The sequence below is a fragment of the Oncorhynchus kisutch genome, unplaced genomic scaffold (genome assembly GCF_002021735.2).
Source record: "Oncorhynchus kisutch isolate 150728-3 unplaced genomic scaffold, Okis_V2 Okis03b-Okis08b_hom, whole genome shotgun sequence".
Lineage (NCBI taxonomy): Eukaryota > Metazoa > Chordata > Actinopteri > Salmoniformes > Salmonidae > Oncorhynchus > Oncorhynchus kisutch.
The window spans coordinates 7,708,607-7,731,109 of NW_022261980.1; the positions used below are offsets into that span (position 1 = coordinate 7,708,607).

The following is a 22,503-nucleotide window of genomic DNA, read 5'->3' on the forward strand; positions in this document are numbered from 1 at the left end:
CCCTGTCCTCTGAGCTGAAATGATGTCGTGACGCACCCACGGAACGCTGACACAAACAAAGGAGCTAAATGTCAGACAGATGTAAGACTGGGGGCCTGATCCTGTGACACGGGAACAAGCAGCAGTCTGGGTGACAGGACCAGCCTGGGTGACATGACCAGCCTGGGTGACAGGACCAGCCTACCAGCCTGGGTGACAGGACTAGTCTGGGTGACAGGACCAGTCTACCAGCCTGGGTGACAGGACTAGTCTGGGTGACAGGACCAGTCTACCAGCCTGGGTGACAGGACTAGTCTGGGTGACAGGACCAGTCTACCAGCCTGGGTGACAGGACCAGTCTGGGTGACAGGACCAGCCTGGGTGACAGGACCAGCCTACCAGCCTGGGTGACAGGACCAGCCTGGGTGACAGGACCAGCCTGGGTGACAGGACCAGCCTACCAGCCTGGGCGACAGGACCAGCCTACCAGCCTGGGCGACAGGACCAGCCTACCAGCCTGGGCGACAGGACCAGCCTGGGCGACAGGACCAGCCTGGGCGACAGGACCAGCCTGGGCGACAGGACCAGCCTGGGCGACAGGACCAGCCTGGGCGACAGGACCAGCCTACCAGTGAATACAATATACCAGCTCAAAAAGCTCCAGGCATGGCGGCTATTTTTTATCATTTCAACATTCTGCAATGGCAGCACCTCCACATAAGCATACCTACCTTAATCCTCCACTGTCCCAGCAAGAAAGATGGACGTCCTCCAGACCATGCCAAACACTTGCCGACTACACCACAATTTGGCCAAGTCTAGAAACAGCCCTTAACAGAGGCATTAGGCCAAGTCTAGAAACAGCCCCTAGCAGAGGCATTATGCATTTGTGTATGATCTGAGAAGATTGGATGGGTGTTAGCTATATAGCGGAAGTTGCACTTAGTTTATCAGAGGGCAAGGTGGACCCAACTACCATATTGCTTATATCTATCCAATTATTTTCAGATGTACAGTAAGTGTCTAGTTGGTGGAGGCTAGGGGTTGTTTCTGGACTGGGTCAGGGACCATTCCTTTCCCAACTCCAAGCAGAAAACTGACAAAGACGTAGGCCTTACAGGGAAACATTTTTGGGGCATCCATTGTGAACACCAGACGTGGAAACTGAAAACAATGGCAACTGTCTCTCTGCTTCTTTGAAGCTTATTAGAGAGAAAGGGAACATTGATTTCTGGGAAGGCACAGAGATTGTGGTGTTAAATTAAATGGAGGTGTTAGATTTTTGTAACAATGATATCCTAAAAACTCAGAAAGCTATTAGTCCAGGCATTTCTTCAACAGCTGAGTAAACAGTGGACTAAAATCCTTACAGCGATGAGTATACAGAATAAAATAACTAAAGATATGATACTTTGGTAAGATGAATCAAAAGGTTCTAATTGCTTTTACCATTGTAATATGTTACCAGTCAAGTAGAATGACAAAGTGATAGTTCAGCTTCCATCACAATTGGACTATACTCAGAATCAAAAGGCAACGAATGTACTGACTGTCAGTGGACCTAATTAGTTTCTTTGAACCTGTTGAACATCCAAATCCATAATCTATCTTGGAATTCAATTACTTCTCTTTTATTGTGTATAATAGTCTTCAGCATTCTAAGACTGAGCTTTTAAAACATCAAAGACAACTCATTTGATGTGACGGTTTTGGATATCCTAAGTAGGAAGGACACAGTGAGCAAAATCCATCAATGACTATTAGTCTGGTTCAGCGCACTAACAAACAAAAACCGAACAGAACTGGGCATATGACCAAACACTAACTGACTTTCCTCCCTGAAACTGAAAGGCGTGTAATTTAGTGGTTCTGAAAACGCTAGTGAAACTATAAGTAGTGCAACCACTTTAGTCCAGCAGATGGACATATGTATTGTTCCTGGTGTTGTAGACCTGTGGCTGGCTGGGCTGCCTGGCTGGCTGGCTGGGCTGCCTGGCTGGCTGGCTGGGCTGCCTGGCTGGGCTGCCTGGCTGGCTGGCTGGTCTGCCTGGCTGGCTGGGTGGGTTGGCTGGCTGGCTGGTCTGCCTGGCTGGCTGGCTGGCTGGGTTGGCTGGGCTGGGAGGGGCTGGGTTGGCTGGCTGGCTGGCTGGCTGGCTGGGTTGGCTGGCTAGGCTGGCTGGCTAGGCTGGCTGGCCTGGGCTGGGCTGGCTGGGCTGGGTTGGCTGGTTGTCATTCAGAGCCTGGGGACTGGGGCTGAATGCATTCCACACCACCACTGCAGAATCACATGTTGTCTGACCTCTCTCTGCCATGGCAAACTGCCTAGCATGGAAACAGAATGGAGGGAGGTGTGTGTGTGTGTGTGTGTGTGTGTGTGTGTGTGTGTGTGTGTGTGTGTGTGTGTGTGTGTGTGTGTGTGTGCGTGTGGCTACAAATTGGGGTGAGTGTTCAAAGCCTCTCCCTCACGCGCCCACGCACGTGGAGACACACATACAAAAGATAATGAAGCCTGTTCCTAGTGAAATTTAATTCTTAACAGCCACATCCACCTTCACAGCCGCGACAGGAAAAACAATATTTTCCGGGGGCTGATAAAGGAGAAGACAGGGAGAGACAATATTTCTGGGGGCTGATAAAGGAGAAGACAGGGAGAGACAGTATGTTCCGGGGGCTGATAAAGGAGAAGACAGTGAAAGACAATATGTTCCGGGGGCTGATAAAGGAGAAGACAGGGAAAGACAATATGTTCCGGGGGCTGATAAAAGAGAAGACAGGGAAAGACAATATGTTCCGGGGGCTGATAAAGGAGAAGACAGGGAAAGACAATATATTCCGGGGGCTGATAAAGGAGAAGACAGGGAAAGACAATATATTCCGGGGGCTGATAAAGGAGAAGACAGGGAAAGAAAATATGTTCCGGGGGCTGATAAAGGAGAAGACAGGGAAAGACGATATGTTCCGGGGGCTGATAAAGGAGAAGACAGGGAAAGACGATATGTTCCGGGGGCTGATAAAGGAGAAGACGGGGAAAGACGATATGTTCCGGGTGCTGATAAAGGAGAAGACGGGGAAAGACAATATGTTCCGGGGGCTGATAAAGGAGAAGACGGGGAAAGACAATATGTTCCGGGGGCTGATAAAGGAGAAGACGGGGAAAGACAATATGTTCCGGGGGCTGATAAAGGAGAAGACGGGGAAAGACAATATGTTCCGGGGGCTGATAAAGGAGAAGACGGGGAAAGACAATATGTTCCGGGGGCTGATAAAGGAGAAGACGGGGAAAGACAATATGTTCCGGGGGCTGATAAAGGAGAAGATGGGGAAAGACAATATGTTCCGGGGGCTGATAAAGGAGAAGACGGGGAAAGACAATATGTTCCGGGGGCTGATAAAGGAGAAGACAGGGAAAGACAATATGTTCCGGGGGCTGATAAAGGAGAAGACAATATGTTCCGGGGGCTGATAAAGGAGAAGACAGGGAAAGACAATATGTTCCGGGGGCTGATAAAGGAGAAGACAGGGAAAGACAATATGTTCCGGGGGCTGATAAAGGAGAAGACAGGGAAAGACAATATGTTCCGGGGGCTGATAAAAGAGAAGACAGGGAAAGACAATATGTTCCGGGGGCTGATAAAGGAGAAGACAGGGAAAGACAATATGTTCCGGGGGCTGATAAAGGAGAAGACAGGTAAAGACAATATGTTCCGGGGGCTGATAAAGGAGAAGACGGGGAAAGACAATATGTTCCGGGGGCTGATAAAGGAGAAGACGGGGAAACACAATATGTTCCGGGGGCTGATAAAGGAGAAGACGGGGAAAGACAATATGTTCCGGGGGCTGATAAAGGAGAAGACGGGGAAAGAAAATATGTTCCGGGGGCTGATAAAGGAGAAGACGGGGAAAGACAATATGTTCCGGGGGCTGATAAAGGAGAAGACGGGGAAAGACAATATGTTCCGGGGGCTGATAAAGGAGAAGACGGGGAAAGAAAATATGTTCCGGGGGCTGATAAAGGAGAAGACGGGGAAAGACAATATGTTCCGGGGGCTGATAAAGGAGAAGACAGGGAAAGACAATATGTTCCGGGGGCTGATAAAGGAGAAGACAGGGAAAGACAATATGTTCCGGGGGCTGATAAAGGAGAAGACAGGGAAAGACAATATGTTCCGGGGGCTGATAAAGGAGAAGACAGGGAAAGACAATATGTTCCGGGGGCTGATGAAGGAGAAGACAGGGAAAGACAATATGTTCCGGGGGCTGATAAAGGAGAAGACAGGGAAAGACAATATGTTCCGGGGGCTGATAAAGGAGAAGACAGGGAAAGACAATATGTTCCGGGGGCTGATAAAGGAGAAGACAGGGAAAGACAATATGTTCCGGGGGCTGATAAAGGAGAAGACAGGGAAAGACAATATGTTCCGGGGGCTGATAAAGGAGAAGACAGGGAAAGACAATATGTTCCGGGTGCTGATAAAGGAGAAGACAGGGAAAGACAATATGTTCCGGGTGCTGATAAAGGAGAAGACAGGGAAAGACAATATGTTCCGGGGGCTGATAAAGGAGAAGACAGGGAAAGACAGCGGGGCAGCTGAAGATTCACACGTTACAGAAACAGAGAAGGGGAAAAAATAGGATAGTATGACTTTAACCTGTCTCCCATATAACCACTGTGTGTGTGTGTGTCAGGAAGGCTTTTCAGCATATAAATATTGCATTACTGCACAAGGAAACGTTGGCATCAGTTGGAGCTTGTGGACGCACTAACAAGGAGAGGAGAGCAACTCTGGAGTTCGGCCCTGGAAACACTATAGGACACAGACACTGTGGGAGGTCAGCCCTGGAAACACTGTAGGACACAGACAGAGACACTCCGGAGGTCAGACCTGGAAACACTGTAGGACACAGACACTGTGGGAGGTCAGCCCTGGAAACACTATAGGACACAGACACTGTGGGAGGTCAGCCCTGGAAACACTATAGGACACAGACACTCCGGAGGTCAGCCCTGGAAACACTGTAGGACAGAGACACTCCGGAGGTCAGCCCTGGAAACACTATAGGACACAGACACTGTGGGAGGTCAGCCCAGGGAACACTATAGGACACAGACAGAGACACTCCGGAGGTGAGCCCTGGAAACACTGTAGGACACAGACAGAGACACTCCGGAGGTCAGCCCTGGAAACACTGTAGGACACAGACAGAGACACTCCGGAGGTCAACCCTGGAATCACTATAGGACACAGACACTCTGGAGGTCAGCCCTGGAAACACTGTAGGACACAGACAGAGACACTCCGGAGGTCAGCCCTGGAATCACTATAGGACACAGACACTCTGGAGGTCAGCCCTGGGAACACTATAGGACACAGACACTCTGGAGGTCAGCCCTGGAAACGCTATAGGACACAGACACTGTGGGAGGTCAGCCCTGGGAACACTGTAGGACACAGACAGAGACACTCCGGAGGTCAGCCCTGGAATCACTATAGGACACAGACACTCCGGAGGTCAGCCCTGGAATCACTATAGGACACAGACACTCCGGAGGTCAGCCCTGGAAACACTATAGGACACAGACACTGTGGGAGGTCAGCCCTGGAAACACTATAGGACACAGACACTCTGGAGGTCAACCCTGGAAACACTATAGGACACAGACACTCTGGAGGTCAGCCCTGGAAACACTATAGGACACAGACACTCCGGAGGTCAGCCCTGGAAACACTATAGGACACAGACACTCTGGAGGTCAGCCCTGGAAACACTATAGGACACAGACACTCTGGAGGTCAGCCCTGGAAACACTATAGGACACAGACACTCTGGAGGTCAGCCCTGGAAACACTATAGGACACAGACACTCTGGAGGTCAGCCCTGGAAACACTATAGGACACAGACACTCTGGAGGTCAGCCCTGGAAACACTATAGGACACAGACAGAGACACTCTGGAGGTCAGCCCTGGAAACACTATAGGACACAGACACTGTGGGAAGTCAGCCCTGGAAACACTATAGGACACAGACACTCTGGGAGGTCAGCCCTGGAAACACTATAGGACACAGACAGGAAAATCCCAAATGGAGACCAATTGTTGTTCTAACTGCTTAATAAGTCATAACAACAACTATAACATAATGAACAGCCCTGATGAAAGCTACATGACTTGTGGTTATACCGACTAACCTAATGACACGCTAGGTAGCTATTCACATTGTAACATATGAATGTCTGAATACTTAGATCTTCTTATGATACATTAGCAACACAAAGACAAACGCACACTCTTTCTTCCTCATACACTCATTACACATCGTACACACACACTGTGGAACCTCTGCTGAAACACAAATTGCAAGTCCACATGACCCGGCCCGTGGTCAGTCAATAGAGATCAATAGAGCACTCAGCTCCACTAAAAGGAGAAATAGGAGCTAGCTTTGTCTCTACATATATCTCCTTTAACCATGCCAGATTAGACTATCTGCCCTGCGGTCGCTAACCCAGCGCTAAGGCAGGCTAAGCTAGGGAACGGTGTGAAAAATCTGGCTCTTATTAAGAGCTTGGATCGATCCAATCTATTTGGCGGGGTAGATTGTGGGTGTGCGGTTTGGAGTTTGGGGTGTCCTAGGCTATGAATTAGCAGTGAATCTGAAAACACACACATGACATAGATCATTTACGCATAGTGAATGTAGATGTGGGACATTATGTTAAACTACTTTGTCTAAATAACTTGATGTGATTTTAAAAATACTGTATTTGTCAGCAACTGTGGGGTGAATATATTTTTGAAGTGGAATGAAATTGTGTAGCCAACACAACAGTCATTTCTCCATCACTAGTTCTTTCTAAATACTGGGGATGCATACAGTATTATAAACTGGGAGGTTCAAGCCCTGAATGGCTGACAGCCGTGGTATATCAGACCATATACCACAGGTATGACAAAACATTTATTTTTACTGCTCTAATTACATTGGTAACCAGTTTACAATAGCAGTAAGGCACCTTGGGGGTGTGGTATACGGCCGTGGTATATTGGCCATATACCACACCCCTTCTGGCCTTATTGTTTAAGTATACAACATCTAGCTACGACCTACATGTGGTATTCAGTTGAGGCCAGATGGACGTACTTCCAAATACTCTAAAACAACTTGAGGCGGCTTATGGTAGAGAAAGTAACATTAAATTCTCTGGCAACAGCTCTGGTGGACATTCCTGCAGTTGGCATGCCAATTACATGCTCCCTCACATCTGTGGCATTGTGTGATAAAACTACACATTTCAGAGTGGCCTTTTATTGTCCCCAGCACAAGTTGCACCTATGTAATGGTCATGCTGTTTAATCAGCTTCTTGATATGCCACACCTGTCTGATGGATAGATAATCTTGGCAAAGGAGAAATGCTCACTAACAGGGATATAAACAAATGTGTGCACCAAATGAGAGAAATAAGCTTTTTGTGCATATGAAAGTCAGTCTCTCCCTCGCTCTCAAATTGAGTTGAAATCAACAAATCACAGCACATACTTTACTTCCTGGTTTGCTCCTTAAAGGGTACACTCACAATGGCTGCCAGTCCAGCCATTATGCCGTCTTTGACTTGAATGGGGATGACCGTTCTATTCATTCTATTTCTATGGCAGCACATGCAGTCAGGAGCGGAGGAGATGAGAAAGTGGGCTTGTTTATATTTTTTTTTACTGTGGCCAATTACCGTCATCCAAAATACCATGACCATCACAGCCCTACATGAATGCTTGCTGCACAGTGGTAATAACTGGCAATTATATGTTAGAAACCTACTCCTTCCTTCAATCACTCAAAAACACTCGCCTGTTCTCTTTCTCTCAATCAAATCCCCTTTTATCCTCTCTCTGTCTCCCTCTCTGTCCTTAATAATAAACACACCCCCTACTTCATTCCTTACCTTGTCATTACCTCACTCACAACCCTGTCCATACGGACTTATAACGCCTTTATACATATTTAATGCAAATACCTTTCCCATACATATTTCACTCTTCTCACTTCCCCACCTCCCCCTGTCCATCTACTCCTCCTCTCTCTATTCTCTCTCCCTCCATCCACCCCTCCTCCTCCTCCTCATCTATCTATTCTCCCTCCATCCACCCCTCCTCCTCTATCTATTCTCTCTCCCTCCATCCACCCCTCCTCCTCTATCTATTCTCTCTCCCTCCATCCACCCCTCCTCCTCTATCTATTCTCTCTCCCTCCATCCACCCCTCCTCCTCTATCTATTCTCTCTCCCTCCATCCACCCCTCCTCCTCCTCTATCTATTCTCTCTCCCTCCATCCACCCCTCCTCCTCCTCTATCTATTCTCTCTCCCTCCATCCACCCCTCCTCCTCTATCTATTCTCCCTCCATCCACCCCTCCTCCTCTATCTATTCTCCCTCCATCCACCCCTCCTCCTCTATCTATTCTCCCTCCATCCACCCCTCCTCCTCTATCTATTCTCCCTCCATCCACCCCTCCTCCTCTATCTATTCTCCCTCCATCCACCCCTCCTCCTCTATCTATTCTCCCTCCATCCACCCCTCCTCCTCTATCTATTCTCCCTCCATCCACCCCTCCTCCTCTATCTATTCTCCCTCCATCCACCCCTCCTCCTCTATCTATTCTCCCTCCATCCACCCCTCCTCCTCTATCTATTCTCCCTCCATCCACCCCTCCTCCTCTATCTATTCTCCCTCCATCCACCCCTCCTCCTCGATCTATTCTCCCTCCATCAACCCCTCCTCCATCCACCCCTCCATTCTCTCTCCAACAACCCCTCCTCCTCTATCTATTCTCCCTCCATCAACCCCTCCTCCTCTATCTATTCTCCCTCCATCCACCCCTCCTCCTCTATCTATTCTCTCTCCCTCCATCCACCCCTCCTCCTCTATCTATTCTCTCTCCCTCCATCCACCCCTCCTCCTCTATCTATTCTCTCTCCCTCCATCCACCCCTCCTCCTCTATCTATTCTCTCTCCCTCCATCCACCCCTCCTCCTCTATCTATTCTCCCTCCCTCCATCCACCCCTCCTCCTCTATTCTCCCTCCATCCACCCCTCCTCCTCTATCTATTCTCCCTCCATCCACCCCTCCTCCTCTATCTATTCTCCCTCCATCCACCCCTCCTCCTCTATCTATTCTCCCTCCATCCACAACCTCCTCCTCTATCTATTCTCCCTCCATCCACCCCTCCTCCTCTATCTATTCTCCCTCCATCCACCCCTCCTCCATCTATTCTCCCTCCATCAACCCCTCCTCTATCTATTCTCCCTCCATCCACCCCTCCATTCTCTCTCCAACAACCCCTCCTCCTCTATCTATTCTCCCTCCATCAACCCCTCCTCCTCTATCTATTCTCCCTCCATCCACCCCTCCTCCTCTATCTATTCTCCCTCCATCCACCCCTCCTCCTCTATCTATTCTCCCTCCCTCCATCCACCCCTCCTCCTCTATTCTCCCTCCATCCACCCCTCCTCCTCTATCTATTCTCCCTCCATCCACCCCTCCTCCTCTATCTATTCTCTCTCCATCCACCCCTCCTCCTCTATCTATTCTCTCTCCATCCACCCCTCCTCCTCTATCTATTCTCTCTCCATCCACCCCTCCTCCTCTATCTATTCTCTCTCCATCCACCCCTCCTCCTCTATCTATTCTCTCTCCATCCACCCCTCCTCCTCTATTCTCCCTCCATCAACCCCTCCTCCTCTATCTATTCTCCCTCCATCAACCCCTCCTCCTCTATCTATTCTCCCTCCATCAACCCCTCCTCCTCTATCTATTCTCCCTCCATCAACCCCTCCTCCTCTATCTATTCTCCCTCCATCAACCCCTCCTCCTCTATCTATTCTCCCTCCATCCACCCCCCTCTCTCTATTCTCCCTCCATCCTCCATTTCCCTCACCCTTGTCACTTCAACCACCTTAGTCAACCACTCCCCAATTCCTTCCTCCCTACATCCTCCCCCTCGACCCCCCCCCCACACCTCTCTCCCAACCCAATCCTCCCTCCCTCTCCTCTTCCCTCCGCAGGCTGTTGATACCCGGGAGCAGGTTACAGTGAGGTGGGCGGTAAGCCTCGTGTGGACTGAGGAAGCATCATTTCCCCTCCTGCCATGGCAGTAGTGATGGGGGAAAACATTGACACAGTTACATATCGGGATATTACGTTTGATGATATATTGTATCGTGTTGACAATATCGCTATATTACTTTTGTGCTAGTTTTCTGTACCTGCACCAATATTCCAGTATTTTACTTAGCTTGTTCTCGATCATCTTTTTAAATACGGAGGCAATTTGTTTTCAGCACTTTTATTTCCAGGACTGATCAGAACTGGTTTTCTCAGAGCTCCTTGTCCCTTTGCAGCAGCAATATGTTTGGAACATCGAATTGCAATACATATACAATCGTGAGAATCTCAATACATATCGAATTTGCACCCGAGTATGGTGACAATATCATATTGCGAGGTCCCTGGCAACTCCCAGCCCTACAACACAGTAAATCCCCTGCCTGCCACACACACGGCGGCTCTAGGGAGCGGGCTTGCTACAGCTCTAGCCACGTTATGCTAACTCCCATTATCTAACATGGGAAAACAGGCGGCTACGGCTAAATGACTAGTGTGAAGGTAATGGAGAGCGATCCACACACTCCTACGTATTTATTTACACTACTCGAAGGATGATACAGTATTTAGGTTATACTCTAGTCCTGTGTAGTTTCTAGCTGGTCTCCACTTCATCCTCCCTCTCCTGAAAGGCTACATTGAAATGGGCTTTTATTTATGGCTGCCTTGTGTACCTCTCTGCAAGCGCACACACACACACAGATGAAAGGGCGGTCACACAGCCCCCGACATGATTTTATGGCCCTGAAAAGGTTGGGAAGGTGAGAGAAAGACGACTGAACAAAGGGAAAGATTCCTATTCAAATAGTCTCAAGGTTTAGTACATTTCCCAGATGTAGGTTATCCTATTTCCATGTACGACACCTATTAGGTCACTCCAGCTACACTGAACCATTTAAAACAGGAAAAATACATGAAAAATATATAATTTGATTGTAAAAGTTAAACAAATAAGAGTGATTTGTTGCCATTGTCTAGTCACCTCCAACACACACGGACTTCAGAATCACCCATACAGCAAAGTAATCAGAGCCAATTACATTTCACCAGCACAGTTTATATATCTCATTAAAAAAATAAGTGTGCCAATATCTCATTAGAGCTAATGTGTGTGTGTATGAGGGGGTGAGTGAGAGTTTGTGTGTGTGTGTGTAGGGGAGGGGTGGCAGAGATGCAGTCACAGATGTTTTCACTGTCCCGATCGCATCCGGGGAAATAAAACAAACAGCCAGGTCAATTAAAGACAGGGTGCATCGTCACCAAACTAGATTAAAAAAATAAACAGGATTTTGGGGGATTTTCCCAAAATGGAATCCATAGTCCTATGGAGGAAGGATTGTTGACATACTGTATATTTGACATTTGTATCTTAGAGCATAATTGAGAAAATATACAAATGAATATTGAAAATAAATCATTTTTGATTTGCCACATTTTTCTATATATGGTTGAAGATAATATACTCTAAAGTTATGAGCATAGTAGTCAATATAACCAATCACAGCCCTCCGTTTAATTGTATCATTACACATCCTGCAAATCCCCAGCAGAGGGCGACCATTTTGAATCCATTTTCACATTCCCTCTGTTAATGCTAAAAGTAGCAGAAATCCCACTCTGGAACTTTGGCATGCCCGTAGTAGAACATATGATGTTCAACAATATATACTGAACAAAAACATAAAACGCAACATGCAAGAATTTCAAAGATTTTACTGAGTTACTTTATACAAGGAAACCAATCAATTGGAATAAATTAATTAGGTCTTAATCTTTGGATTTGACATGACTGGGAAGTTCCTTGCAAAAGTATTCATCCCCCTTGGCATTTTTCCTATTTTGTTGCATTACAACCTGTGATTTAAATAGATTTTCATTTAGATTTCATGTAATGGACATACACAAAATAGTCCAAATTGCTAAGTCTAAAAAACGGAAAAGTAGTGCGTGCATATGTATTCACCTCCTTTGCTATGAAGCCCCTAAATAAGATCTGGTGCAACCAATTACCTTCATAAGTCACATAATTAGTTAAATAAAGTCCACCTGTGTGCAATCTAAGTGTCACATGAGCTCAGTATATATACACCTGTTCTGAATGGCCCCCAGTGTCTGCAACACCACTAAGCAAGGGGCACCACGAAGACCAAGGAGCTCTCCAAACAGGTCAGGGACAAAGTTGTGGATAAGTACAGATCAGGGTTGGGTTATCAATTGTTCACTCTAAACTTAGAACATCCCAAGGAGAACCATTAAATCCATTGTAAAACTGAATGGAACGAATATGGCACCACAACAAACATGCCAAGAGAGGGCTGCCCACCAAAACTCACAGACCAGACAAGGAGGGCAATAATCAAAGAAGGAACAAAGATAACCAACGTTATATCCTGCCTGTTTGGCCCTGTCCCCGGGGTATCGTCGGATGGGGCCACAGTGTCTCCCGACCCCTCCTGTCCCAGCTTCCAGTATATATGCTGCAATAGTTTGTGTCGGGGGGCTGGGATCAGTCTGTTATATCTGGAGTATTTCTCCTGTCTTATCCGGTGTTCTGTGTGAATTTAAGTATGCTTTCTCCAATTCTCTCTCTGAAGACCTGAGCCCTAGGACCATGCCTCAGGACTACCTGGCCTGATGACTCCTTGCTGTCCCCAGTCCACCTGGTCGTGCTGCTGCTCCAGTTTCAACTGTTCTGCCTGCGGCTATGGAACCCTGACCTATTCACTGGATGTGCTACCTGTCCCAGACCTTTTGTTTTCAACTATAGAGAAAGCAGGAGCGGTAGAGATACTCTGAAAGCCAACTGACATTTACTTCTGAGGTGCTGACCTGTTGCACCCTCTACAACCATTGTGATTATTATTATTTGACCTTGCTGGTCATCTATGAACATCTTGGCCATGTTCTGTTATAATCTCCACCAGGCCCTGCCAGAGGAGGATTAGCCACCCCTCATAGCCTGGTTCCTCTCTAGGTTTCTTCCTAGGTTCCGGCCTTTATAGGGAATTTTTCCTAGCCACCGTGCTTCTACACCTGCATTGCTTGCTGTTTGGGGTTTTAGACTTCTGTTTCTGTACAGCACTTTGTGACATCAGCTGATGTAAGAAGGGCTTTAAAAATACATTTGACTGATAACCCTGAAGGAGCTGCATAGCTCCACAGCGGAGATTGGAGTATCTGTCCATAGGACCACTTTAAGCTGTACACTCCAGAGCTGGCCTTTACAGAAGAATGGCCAGAAAAAAGCCATTACTTCAAAGGAAAAATAAGCAAACAAGTTTGGTGTTCGCCAAAAGCCACATAAGGAAGAAGGTAGTCTGGTCAGATGAGACTAAAATTGAGCTTTTTGGCCATCAAGGCAAACACTATGTCTGGCGCAAACCCAACACCTCATAACCCTGAGAACAACATCCCCACAGTGAAGCATGGTGGTGGCAGCATCATGCTGTGGTGATGTTTTTAAATCGGCAGGGACTGGGAAACTGGTCAGAATTTAAGGAATGATGGATGGAAATTGAGGGAAACCTGTTTGTCTTCCAGAGATTTGAGACTGGGACAGAGGTTCACCTTCCAGCAGGACAATGACCCTAAGCATACTGCTAAAGGAACACTCGACTGGTTTAAGGGGAAACTTTTAAATGCCTTAGAATGGCCTAGTCAAAGCCCAGACCTCAATCTAATTGAGAATCTGTGGTATGACTTAAAGATTGCTGTACACCAGCGGAACCCATCCAACTTGAAGGAGCTGGAGCAGTTTTGCATCTTCAAATTGGTAGGCATGTTGTGTAAATCAAATAATACAAATCCCCCCCAAGTGTGTTTTTTTATTTTTTATTCCAGGTTGTAAGGCAACAAAATAGGAAAAATGCCAAGGGGGTGAATACTTTTGCAAGCCACTGTACATACAGTATGCATCTGTTGGTCACAGATACCATAAAAAAAAGGTAGGGGCATGGATCAGAAAACCAGTCAGTACCACTGGCTCCAGGTCATCTACAAGACCCAGCTAGGTAAAGTCCCCCCTTATCTCAGCTCGCTGGTCACCATAGCAACACCCACCTGTAGCATGCTCTCCAGCAGGTATATCTCTCTGGTCACCCCCAAAGCCAATTCCTCCTTTCACCACCTCCTTCCAGTTCTCTGCTGGAACAAACTACAAAAATCTCTGAAACTGGAAACACTTATCTCCCCTGCTTAAGCCAGTACATGTCCAGGCCCGTCTGAAGTTTGCTAGAGAGCATTTGGATGATCCAGAATGTTTATTTTTTATTTTAATTTGACCTTTATTTAACCAGGTAGGCAAGTTGAGAACAAGTTCTCATTTACAATTGCGACCTGGCCAAGATAAAGCAAAGCAGTTCGAAGAAGATTGGGAGAATGTCATATGGTCAGATGAAACCAAAATTTTACTTTTTGGTAAAAACTCAACTCATCGTGTTTGGAGGACAAAGAATGCTGAGTTGCATCCAAAGAACACCATACCTACTGTGAAGCATGGGGGTGGAAACATCATGCTTTGGGGCTGTTTTTCTTCAAAGGGACCAGGACGACTGATCCATGTAAAGGAAAGAATGAATGGGGCCATGTATCGTGAGATTGAGTGAAAACCTCCTTCCATCAGCAAGGGCATTGAAGATGAAACGTGGCTGGGTCTTTCAGCAGGGCAATGATCCCAAACACACCGCCCGGGCAACGAAGGAGTGGCTTCGTAAGAAGCATTTCAAGGTCCTGGAGTGGCCTAGCCAGTCTCCAGATCTTAACCCCATAGAAAATCTTTGGAGGGAGTTGAAAGTACGTGTTGCCCAGCAACAGCCCCAAAACATCACTGCTCTAGAGGAGATCTGCATGGAGGAATGGGCCAAAATACCAGCAACAGTCTGATAAAACCTTGTGAAGACTTACAGAAAACGTTTGACCTCTGTCATTGCCAACAAAGGTTATATTACAAAGTATTGAGATAAACTTTTCCACCATAATTTGCAAATAAATTCATTAAAAAAATTCTACAATGTGATTTTCTGGATTTTTTTCTTTCTCATTTTGTCTGTCATAGTTGAAGTGTACCTATGATGAAAATTACAGGCCTCTCTCATCTTTTTAAGTGGGAGATCTTGCACAATTGGTGGCTGACTAAATACTTTTTTGCCCCACTGTGTGTGTGTGTGTGTATATATATATATATATATATATATATATATATATATATATATATATATATATATATATACACATACATACATACACACACACACACACACACACAAATGACCTAATCTAAAAAATATATATATTTTCAATATTCATGTTTATATTTTTAAATGGTCACACTCATTTGACAGATATTCATATTCCTCAAAAGGACCCTTCCATGGATTACATTTTGTGAAAATCCCTAAACTCAGGGTCTTTTACTGTTCAAGGAATCACCCAGACACGCACGGAACACAAAACAACATGCATCCTGTTTTTTAAGACAGTGATTTCGCTGGTCAACATAATGGCTGACATAATAGAAAAGAACCAGCTCAAAACCTCTGTGGTAAACCTCCATAGGAACAGGGAGCCGATGGAACCCCCCCCCCACCACCAAACCATTCTAAATAAACCGAACCAAAACAACAAAGATGCCCATTCCTCATGGTTAAAACAAAACAGACATAGCTTTCAATCAATCCATGTTAGAAAGAGTACAATGTTCAAAGAGCTGCTGGCAGCCTCAGTCATAGTGGTTTGGGGTGGAGTGGTACGGCCTTACTGGGCCATCCAGGCATTGAGGCATCTCCACATTTAAACAGCATGAAAGGCAAAAGATTAAAGACCACCGAGAGCACCAGCGCACCCGATTGATTCATTATACATCAAAGGGTGATGCGAGTCAATCTGCCTCCCTGAAATACAGCGTTTCTCTCCATCTCATCTAACTGCTCTAGACGTAATGGGAACGTGGGTTAACTTAATACCATGTGGGTTTGGTTGATCACGTTTGTGTTTTAGACGATAGAGAAGGGGAGTAATGTGGGTTGAATTGTGTTGTGGTTCAGCAGTGCTTTTATGGTGATTGTGCTGTAGCCTCCAGTCAGTGTAAAATGGCTGGCTGTGGGTTGATGCTGAAGTGGTGCAGTTCGCCCTCTGCTGGTGAGAAGTTGTATAGCAGTAGGGAGGAAAAGAGGAAAGCCAATGATGTCATTGTAGTAGAATCAATTACACCCTAGCCTAAATCACCAACCGGTTCCTCTCTGGGAAATAAAACTAAAATTACAACAAATATTTTTACAAGTACTCTGAAAAGCTACTAAATTACAGTAACAAGAGTAGTTAGTTACTTCGTACCTCTGACAATCTGTTTCTCTATGGGATGCCCAGCCGGTGAACACGTGTTCTGCTTCAGCTGGATTATTAGTGGACTATTTGAATCAGGTGTGTTAGTGCTGAGATGAAATAAATACGTCAAGACTGGAAAAGGCAAACAAAGCTATAAAAAAGCTATGCTTTGTACCAGATACATTTACATTTTAAATCATCTAGCTGATGCTCTTATCCAGAGCAACATACAGGAGCAATTAGGGTTAAGTGCCTTGCTCAAGGGCACAACAACAGATTTTTCACATAGTCGGCTTGGGGAGTCGAACCACCGACCCTTCGGTTACTGGCCCAATGCTTTAACTGTGAGGCTACGTACCTATTAGCACCAATCTAAAGTTACATGTTCATACAGTAACTAACTGAATTAGATTATATTAACTAGCCTTGTTCAATCACATTTTATTTGTCACATGCACCGAATACAAGAGGTGTAGACCTTACAGTGAAAGGCTTACTTACAAGCCCTTAACCAACAATGCAGGTAAGGAAATAAAGAGATAAGAAAAACAAATGATTAAAGAGCAGCAGTAAATAACAATAGCAAGGCTATATACAGGGGGTACCGGTACAGAGTCAATGTGGAGGCTATATACAGGGGGTACCGGTACAGAGTCAATGTGGAGGCTATATACAGGGGGTACCGGTACAGAGTCAATGTGGAGGCTATATACAGGGGGTACCGGTACAGAGTCAATGTGGAGGCTATATACAGGGGGTACCGGTACAGAGTCAACGTGGAGGCTATATACAGGGGGTACCGGTACAGAGTCAATGTGGAGGCTATATACAGGGGGTACCGGTACAGAGTCAACGTGGAGGCTATATACAGGGGGTACCGGTACAGAGTCAACGTGGAGGTTATATACAGGGGGTACCGGTACAGAGTCAATGTGGAGGCTATATACAGGGGGTACCGGTACAGAGTCAATGTGGAGGCTATATACAGGGGGTACCGGTACAGAGTCAATGTGGAGGCTATATACAGAGGGTACCGGTACAGAGTCAATGTGGAGGCTATATACAGGGGGTACCGGTACAGAGTCAATGTGGAGGCTATATACAGGGGGTACCGGTTCAGAGTCAATGTGGAGGCTATATACAGGGGGTACCGGTACAGAGTCAAGTCTGGGTAGTCTGGGTAGCCATTTGATTAGCTGTTTAGGAGTCTTATGGCTTGGGTGTAGAGACTGTAGGCTGTTTAGAAGCCTCCTGGACCTAGACTTTGCGCTCCGGTACCGCTTGCTGTGCTGTAGCAGAGAGGACAGTGTATGACTAGTGTGGCTGGAGTCGTTGACAATTTTTAGGGCCTTCCTCTGACACCGCTTGGTATGAAGTTCTGACCTCCTCCCTATAGGCTGTCTCATCGCTGTTGGTGATCAGGCCTACCACTGTTGTGTCATCAGAAAATGTAATAATGGTGTTGGAGTCGTGCCTGGCCATGCAGTCATGAGTGAACAGGGAGTACAGGAGGGGACTGAGCACGCACCACTGAGGGATCCCTATGTTGAGGATCAGAGTGACGGATGTGTTGTTACCTACCCTTTCCACCTGGGCGCGGCCCATCAGGAAGTCTAGGATCCAGTTGCAGAGGGAGGTGTTTAGTCCCAGGGTCCTTAGCTTAGTGATGAGATTAGAGGGCACTATGGTGTTGAATGCTTCGCTGTAGTCAATGAATAGCATTCTCACATAGGTGTTCCTTTTGTCCAGGTGTGACAGGGCAGTGTGGAGTTCAATAGAGATTGTGTCATCGGTGTATCTGTTGGGGCGGTATGCAAATTGGAATGGATCTAGGGTTTCTGGGATAATGGTGTTGATGTGAGCCATGACCAGCCTTTCAAAGCACTTCATGGCTACAGATGTGAGTGCTACTGGTAGTCATTCAGGCAGGTTACCTTGGTATTCTGGGGCACAGGAACTGTTACCTGACACCTATTACCTTGTAATTATGTTGACTTTGAAAATCCAATTCTGCATTGCTTTAAACAATAATGACAGGATTCTTTTGGAACAAAGCATTTCATCCCAGTTTAATCTAAGAGGATGACTACCGCTTGGAACAAGAGCCACTCGTCAGTCAAAAACAATATTCCGGGAACAGACAGTTTAAAATTCCATACATTTTTCCAGACTCTTGGTTTGTTTTCTTGGCTGAGAGGGAGGGAAAAGACGTGTGTTGGGATGTGTTGGGCGTGTCACGCCAGCCAGGATGAAACTATGTCCTGTCTGTCTGTTAGAAGTGTCTGTGGTTCCTACACTAACCAGGAGAATATCACATAGCCTTCACAGAGAGCTAAGTGCTCGGAGTGTCCGGGCATGTTCGTAGGCGTACCAGTGTACAGAAGCGTGTGTGTAGGAAGGTACGTGGTCACACTAACCTGCTCCTTGTATTGCTCCTGAGACAGACAGTCCGTCATGTTGACACAGCCCAGCAGGCAGCCGGTGGGGTAGTCTTTAGGAAACTTAAGATCTGGGGAGAGGAAGGTGGTCGGTGAGAGTCAACAGTATGTTTACATACATCCTAATAAATATTTTAATTGATTGGTGTCTGCGTGTGTATGGGGGGGGGTAGAGAAAGTGGTAGACTGTCTGTGTGTAACAGTGTGTGTGTAACCGCGTGTGTGTGTGGGGGGGGTCCAGAGAAAGTGGTAGATTGTGTGTGTGTGTGTGTGTACCTCTCTTGTAGATCTGAAGGAACATGTTCTCCACCTGAGTGACCTCCTCAGGGGTGGGCCTCTTGGCTGCAGCTGCTATCCACAGGAGGCCGCGGTGGGATGTGTACCAGCTCCTCCCCTCCACCCTGGACACACATCATATTCCTTTTAGCAGACACTTTAATCCAGACTGATTTACAGTCATGCATTTTAACATACAGGTGTTCCCGGGAATCAAACCCACTGTCCTGGCATTGCAATCGCCATGTTCAACTAACTGAGCTACAGGGGGGGGCCGTGCTCTACTAACTGAGCTACAGGGGGGGGCCGTGCTCTACTAACTGAGCTACAGGGGGGGGCCGTGCTCTACTAACTGAGCTACAGGGGGGGGACCGTGCTCTACTAACTGAGCTACAGGGGGGGGCCGTGCTCTACTAACTGAGCTACAGGGGGGGGCCGTGCTCTACTAACTGAGCTACAGGGGGGGACCGTGCTCTACTAACTGAGCTACAGGGGGGGACCGTGCTCTACTAACTGAGCTACAGGGGGGGACCGTGCTCTACTAACTGAGCTACAGGGGGGGGCCGTGCTCTACTAACTGAGCTACAGGGGGGGACCGTGTTCTACTAACTGAGCTACAGGGGGGGACCGTGCTCTACTAACTGAGCTACAGGGGGGGACCGTGCTCTACTAACTGAGCTACAGGGGGGGACCGTGTTCTACTAACTGAGCTACAGGGGGGGACCGTGCTCTACTAACTGAGCTACAGGGGCGGGCCGTGCTCTACTAACTGAGCTACAGGGGGGGGCCGTGCTCTACTAACTGAGCTACGGGGGGGGGGGGGGGGGCCGTGCTCTACTAACTGAGCTACGGGGGGGGGGACCGTGCTCTACTAACTGAGCTACGGGGGGGCCGTGCTCTACTAACTGAGCCACAGGGGGGGGGGCCGTGCTCTACTAACTGAGCTACAGGGGGGGGCCGTGCTCTACTAACTGAGCTACGGGGGGGGACCGTGCTCTACTGACTGAGCTACGGGGGGGGGGGGGGGGGGGCGTGCTCTACTAACTGAGCTACTGGGGGGGACGGGGCGTGCTCTACTAACTGAGCTACGGGGGGGGGGGGGGGGGGGGGACCGGGCGTGCTCTACTAACTGAGCTACGGGGGGGGGGGGACCGTGCTCTACTAACTGAGCTACAGAGGACCAGGTTCTACTAACTGAGCTACAGAGGACCAGGTTCTACTAACTGAGCTACAGAGGACCAGGTTCTACTAACTGAGCTACAGAGGACCAGGTTCTACTAACTGAGCTACAGAGGACCATGTTCTACTAACTGAGCTACAGAGGACCAGGTTCTACTAACTGAGCTACAGAGGACCAGGTTCTACTAACTGAGCTACAGAGGACCAGGTTCTACTAACTGAGCTACAGAGGACCAGGTTCTACTAACTGAGCTACAGAGGACCAGGTTCTACTAACTGAGCTACAGAGGACCAGGTTCTACTAACTGAGCTACAGAGGACCAGGTTCTACTAACTGAGCTACAGAGGACCAGGTTCTACTAACTGAGCTACAGAGGACCAGGTTCTACTAACTGAGCTACAGAGGACCAGGTTCTACTAACTGAGCTACGGAGGACTACATACATGAGTTTGTAACACTTCTTTGTAATGGCTAGTCAAAAAGGCTGCCTTTTGACCAATAACAAGACCAATAGTGATGCTTTTTACCAATAATTGTTGTGTTTTGTTCCTACTCAATGTCTTTGCAGGGCCTATTGTTAGTGTGTTATGTGCTTCCTGATATAGCATGGCCAGGAGGGATGCGTTTGACCAATAGCATGGCCAGGAGGGATGCGTTTGACCAATAGCATGGCCAGGAGGGATGCGTTTGACCAATAGCATGGCCAGGAGGGATGCGTTTGACCAATAGCATGGCCAGGAGGGATGCGTTTGACCAATAGCATGGCCAGGAGGGATGCGTTTGACCAATAGCATGGCCAGGAGGGATGCGTTTGACCAATAGCATGGCCAGGAGGGATGCGTTTGACCAATAGCATGGCCAGGAGGGATGCGTTTGACCAATAGCATGGCCAGGAGGGATGCGTTTGACCAATAGCATGGCCAGTAGGGATGTGTTTGAACAACAGCATGGCCAGTAGGGATGTGTTTGACCAATAGCATAGCCAGTAGGGATGTTGTTGACCAATAGCATGGCCAGTAGGGATGCGTTTGACCAACAGCATGGCCAGTAGGGATGTTGTTGACCAATAGCGAGGCCCATTATTGGAGTGTTCTGTACCTCTTTATTCCTTTGACCAGTAGCGAGGCCCATGGTTGGTGCATGCTGAGGCACCAGCCCCCGTCTGCCATCTCCTGCAGCTCTCTGTCCTGCAGCCGGAGTCTGGAGCGTTCTGGGCCAACAGCGCCGTCTCCCTCTGTACCAACAACACCTTTATCATGAGATCTCCGAGGGCCACTGCCCACGTCCACCCACTGGAGATGCATGGTAAAGAAAGAAATTAGTAGAGATTCACAGAATTATGTTGACAAAATGTTAGCAGCTGTAGGGTGTCCTGTGTGAATCTAAGTGTGCATTCTCTAATTCTCTCCTTCTCTCTTTCTTTCTCTCTCTCGGAGGACCTGAGCCCTAGGACCATGCCCCAGGACTACCTGACATGATGACTCCTTGCTGTCCCCAGTCCACCTGGCCGTGCTGCTGCTCCAGTTTCAACTGTTCTGCCTTATTATTATTGGACTATGCTGGTCATTTATGAACATTTGAACATCTTGGCCATGTTCTGTTATAATCTCCACCCGGCACAGCCAGAAGAGGACTGGCCACCCCACATAGCCTGGTTCCTCTCTAGGTTTCTTCCTAGGTTTTGGCCTTTCTAGGGAGTTTTTCCTAGCCACCGTGCTTCTACACCTGCATTGCTTGCTGTTTGGGTTTTTAGGCTGGGTTTCTGTACAGCACTTTGAGATATCAGCTGATGTACGAAGGGCTATATAAATCAATTTGATTTGATTTTGATTTAGAGGGATTTACCAGGGTAAACAGACACGCCACCATGTCATGAGAAAATACTGTGTGTGTGTGTGTCCTACCTTGGGTGCAGCCTGTACGATGTTGGGGTTGACCAGCTCTCTCAGGTGCTGCCGCCCCGCTGGTCCCTCAGGGTGTTGGGGAGCTTTCCCCTTGGTGCCTGTGTTGAGGGCCTTGACCGTCTCGTCAAACCTAAAAACACCAAGGAGTGTGGTCAGTAGGATGCTTTTTAGATGCCTCGTTTCAAACTACACACACGTGAACCCCTCTAGCTGTAACAGTGTGGATACATTACCAGGAGAAATGGAG

The 22,503-nt window shown here is 47.5% G+C and overlaps 1 protein-coding gene across 1 annotated transcript in view; it reads right to left on the reverse strand.

Moving 5' to 3' along the window:
• Window positions 1-22,503, reverse strand: part of LOC116359677 (activating signal cointegrator 1-like) — a 52,429-nt gene that overhangs the window by 23,090 nt on the left and 6,836 nt on the right. The window contains exons 7-10 of the mRNA XM_031812947.1: window positions 22,257-22,386; window positions 21,451-21,644; window positions 19,173-19,297; window positions 18,876-18,967 (exon numbers count right to left, since the gene is read on the reverse strand). Coding sequence (XP_031668807.1) covers window positions 18,876-18,967; window positions 19,173-19,297; window positions 21,451-21,644; window positions 22,257-22,386 — 541 coding nt within the window. The remainder of the gene's footprint in view (window positions 1-18,875; window positions 18,968-19,172; window positions 19,298-21,450; window positions 21,645-22,256; window positions 22,387-22,503) is intronic.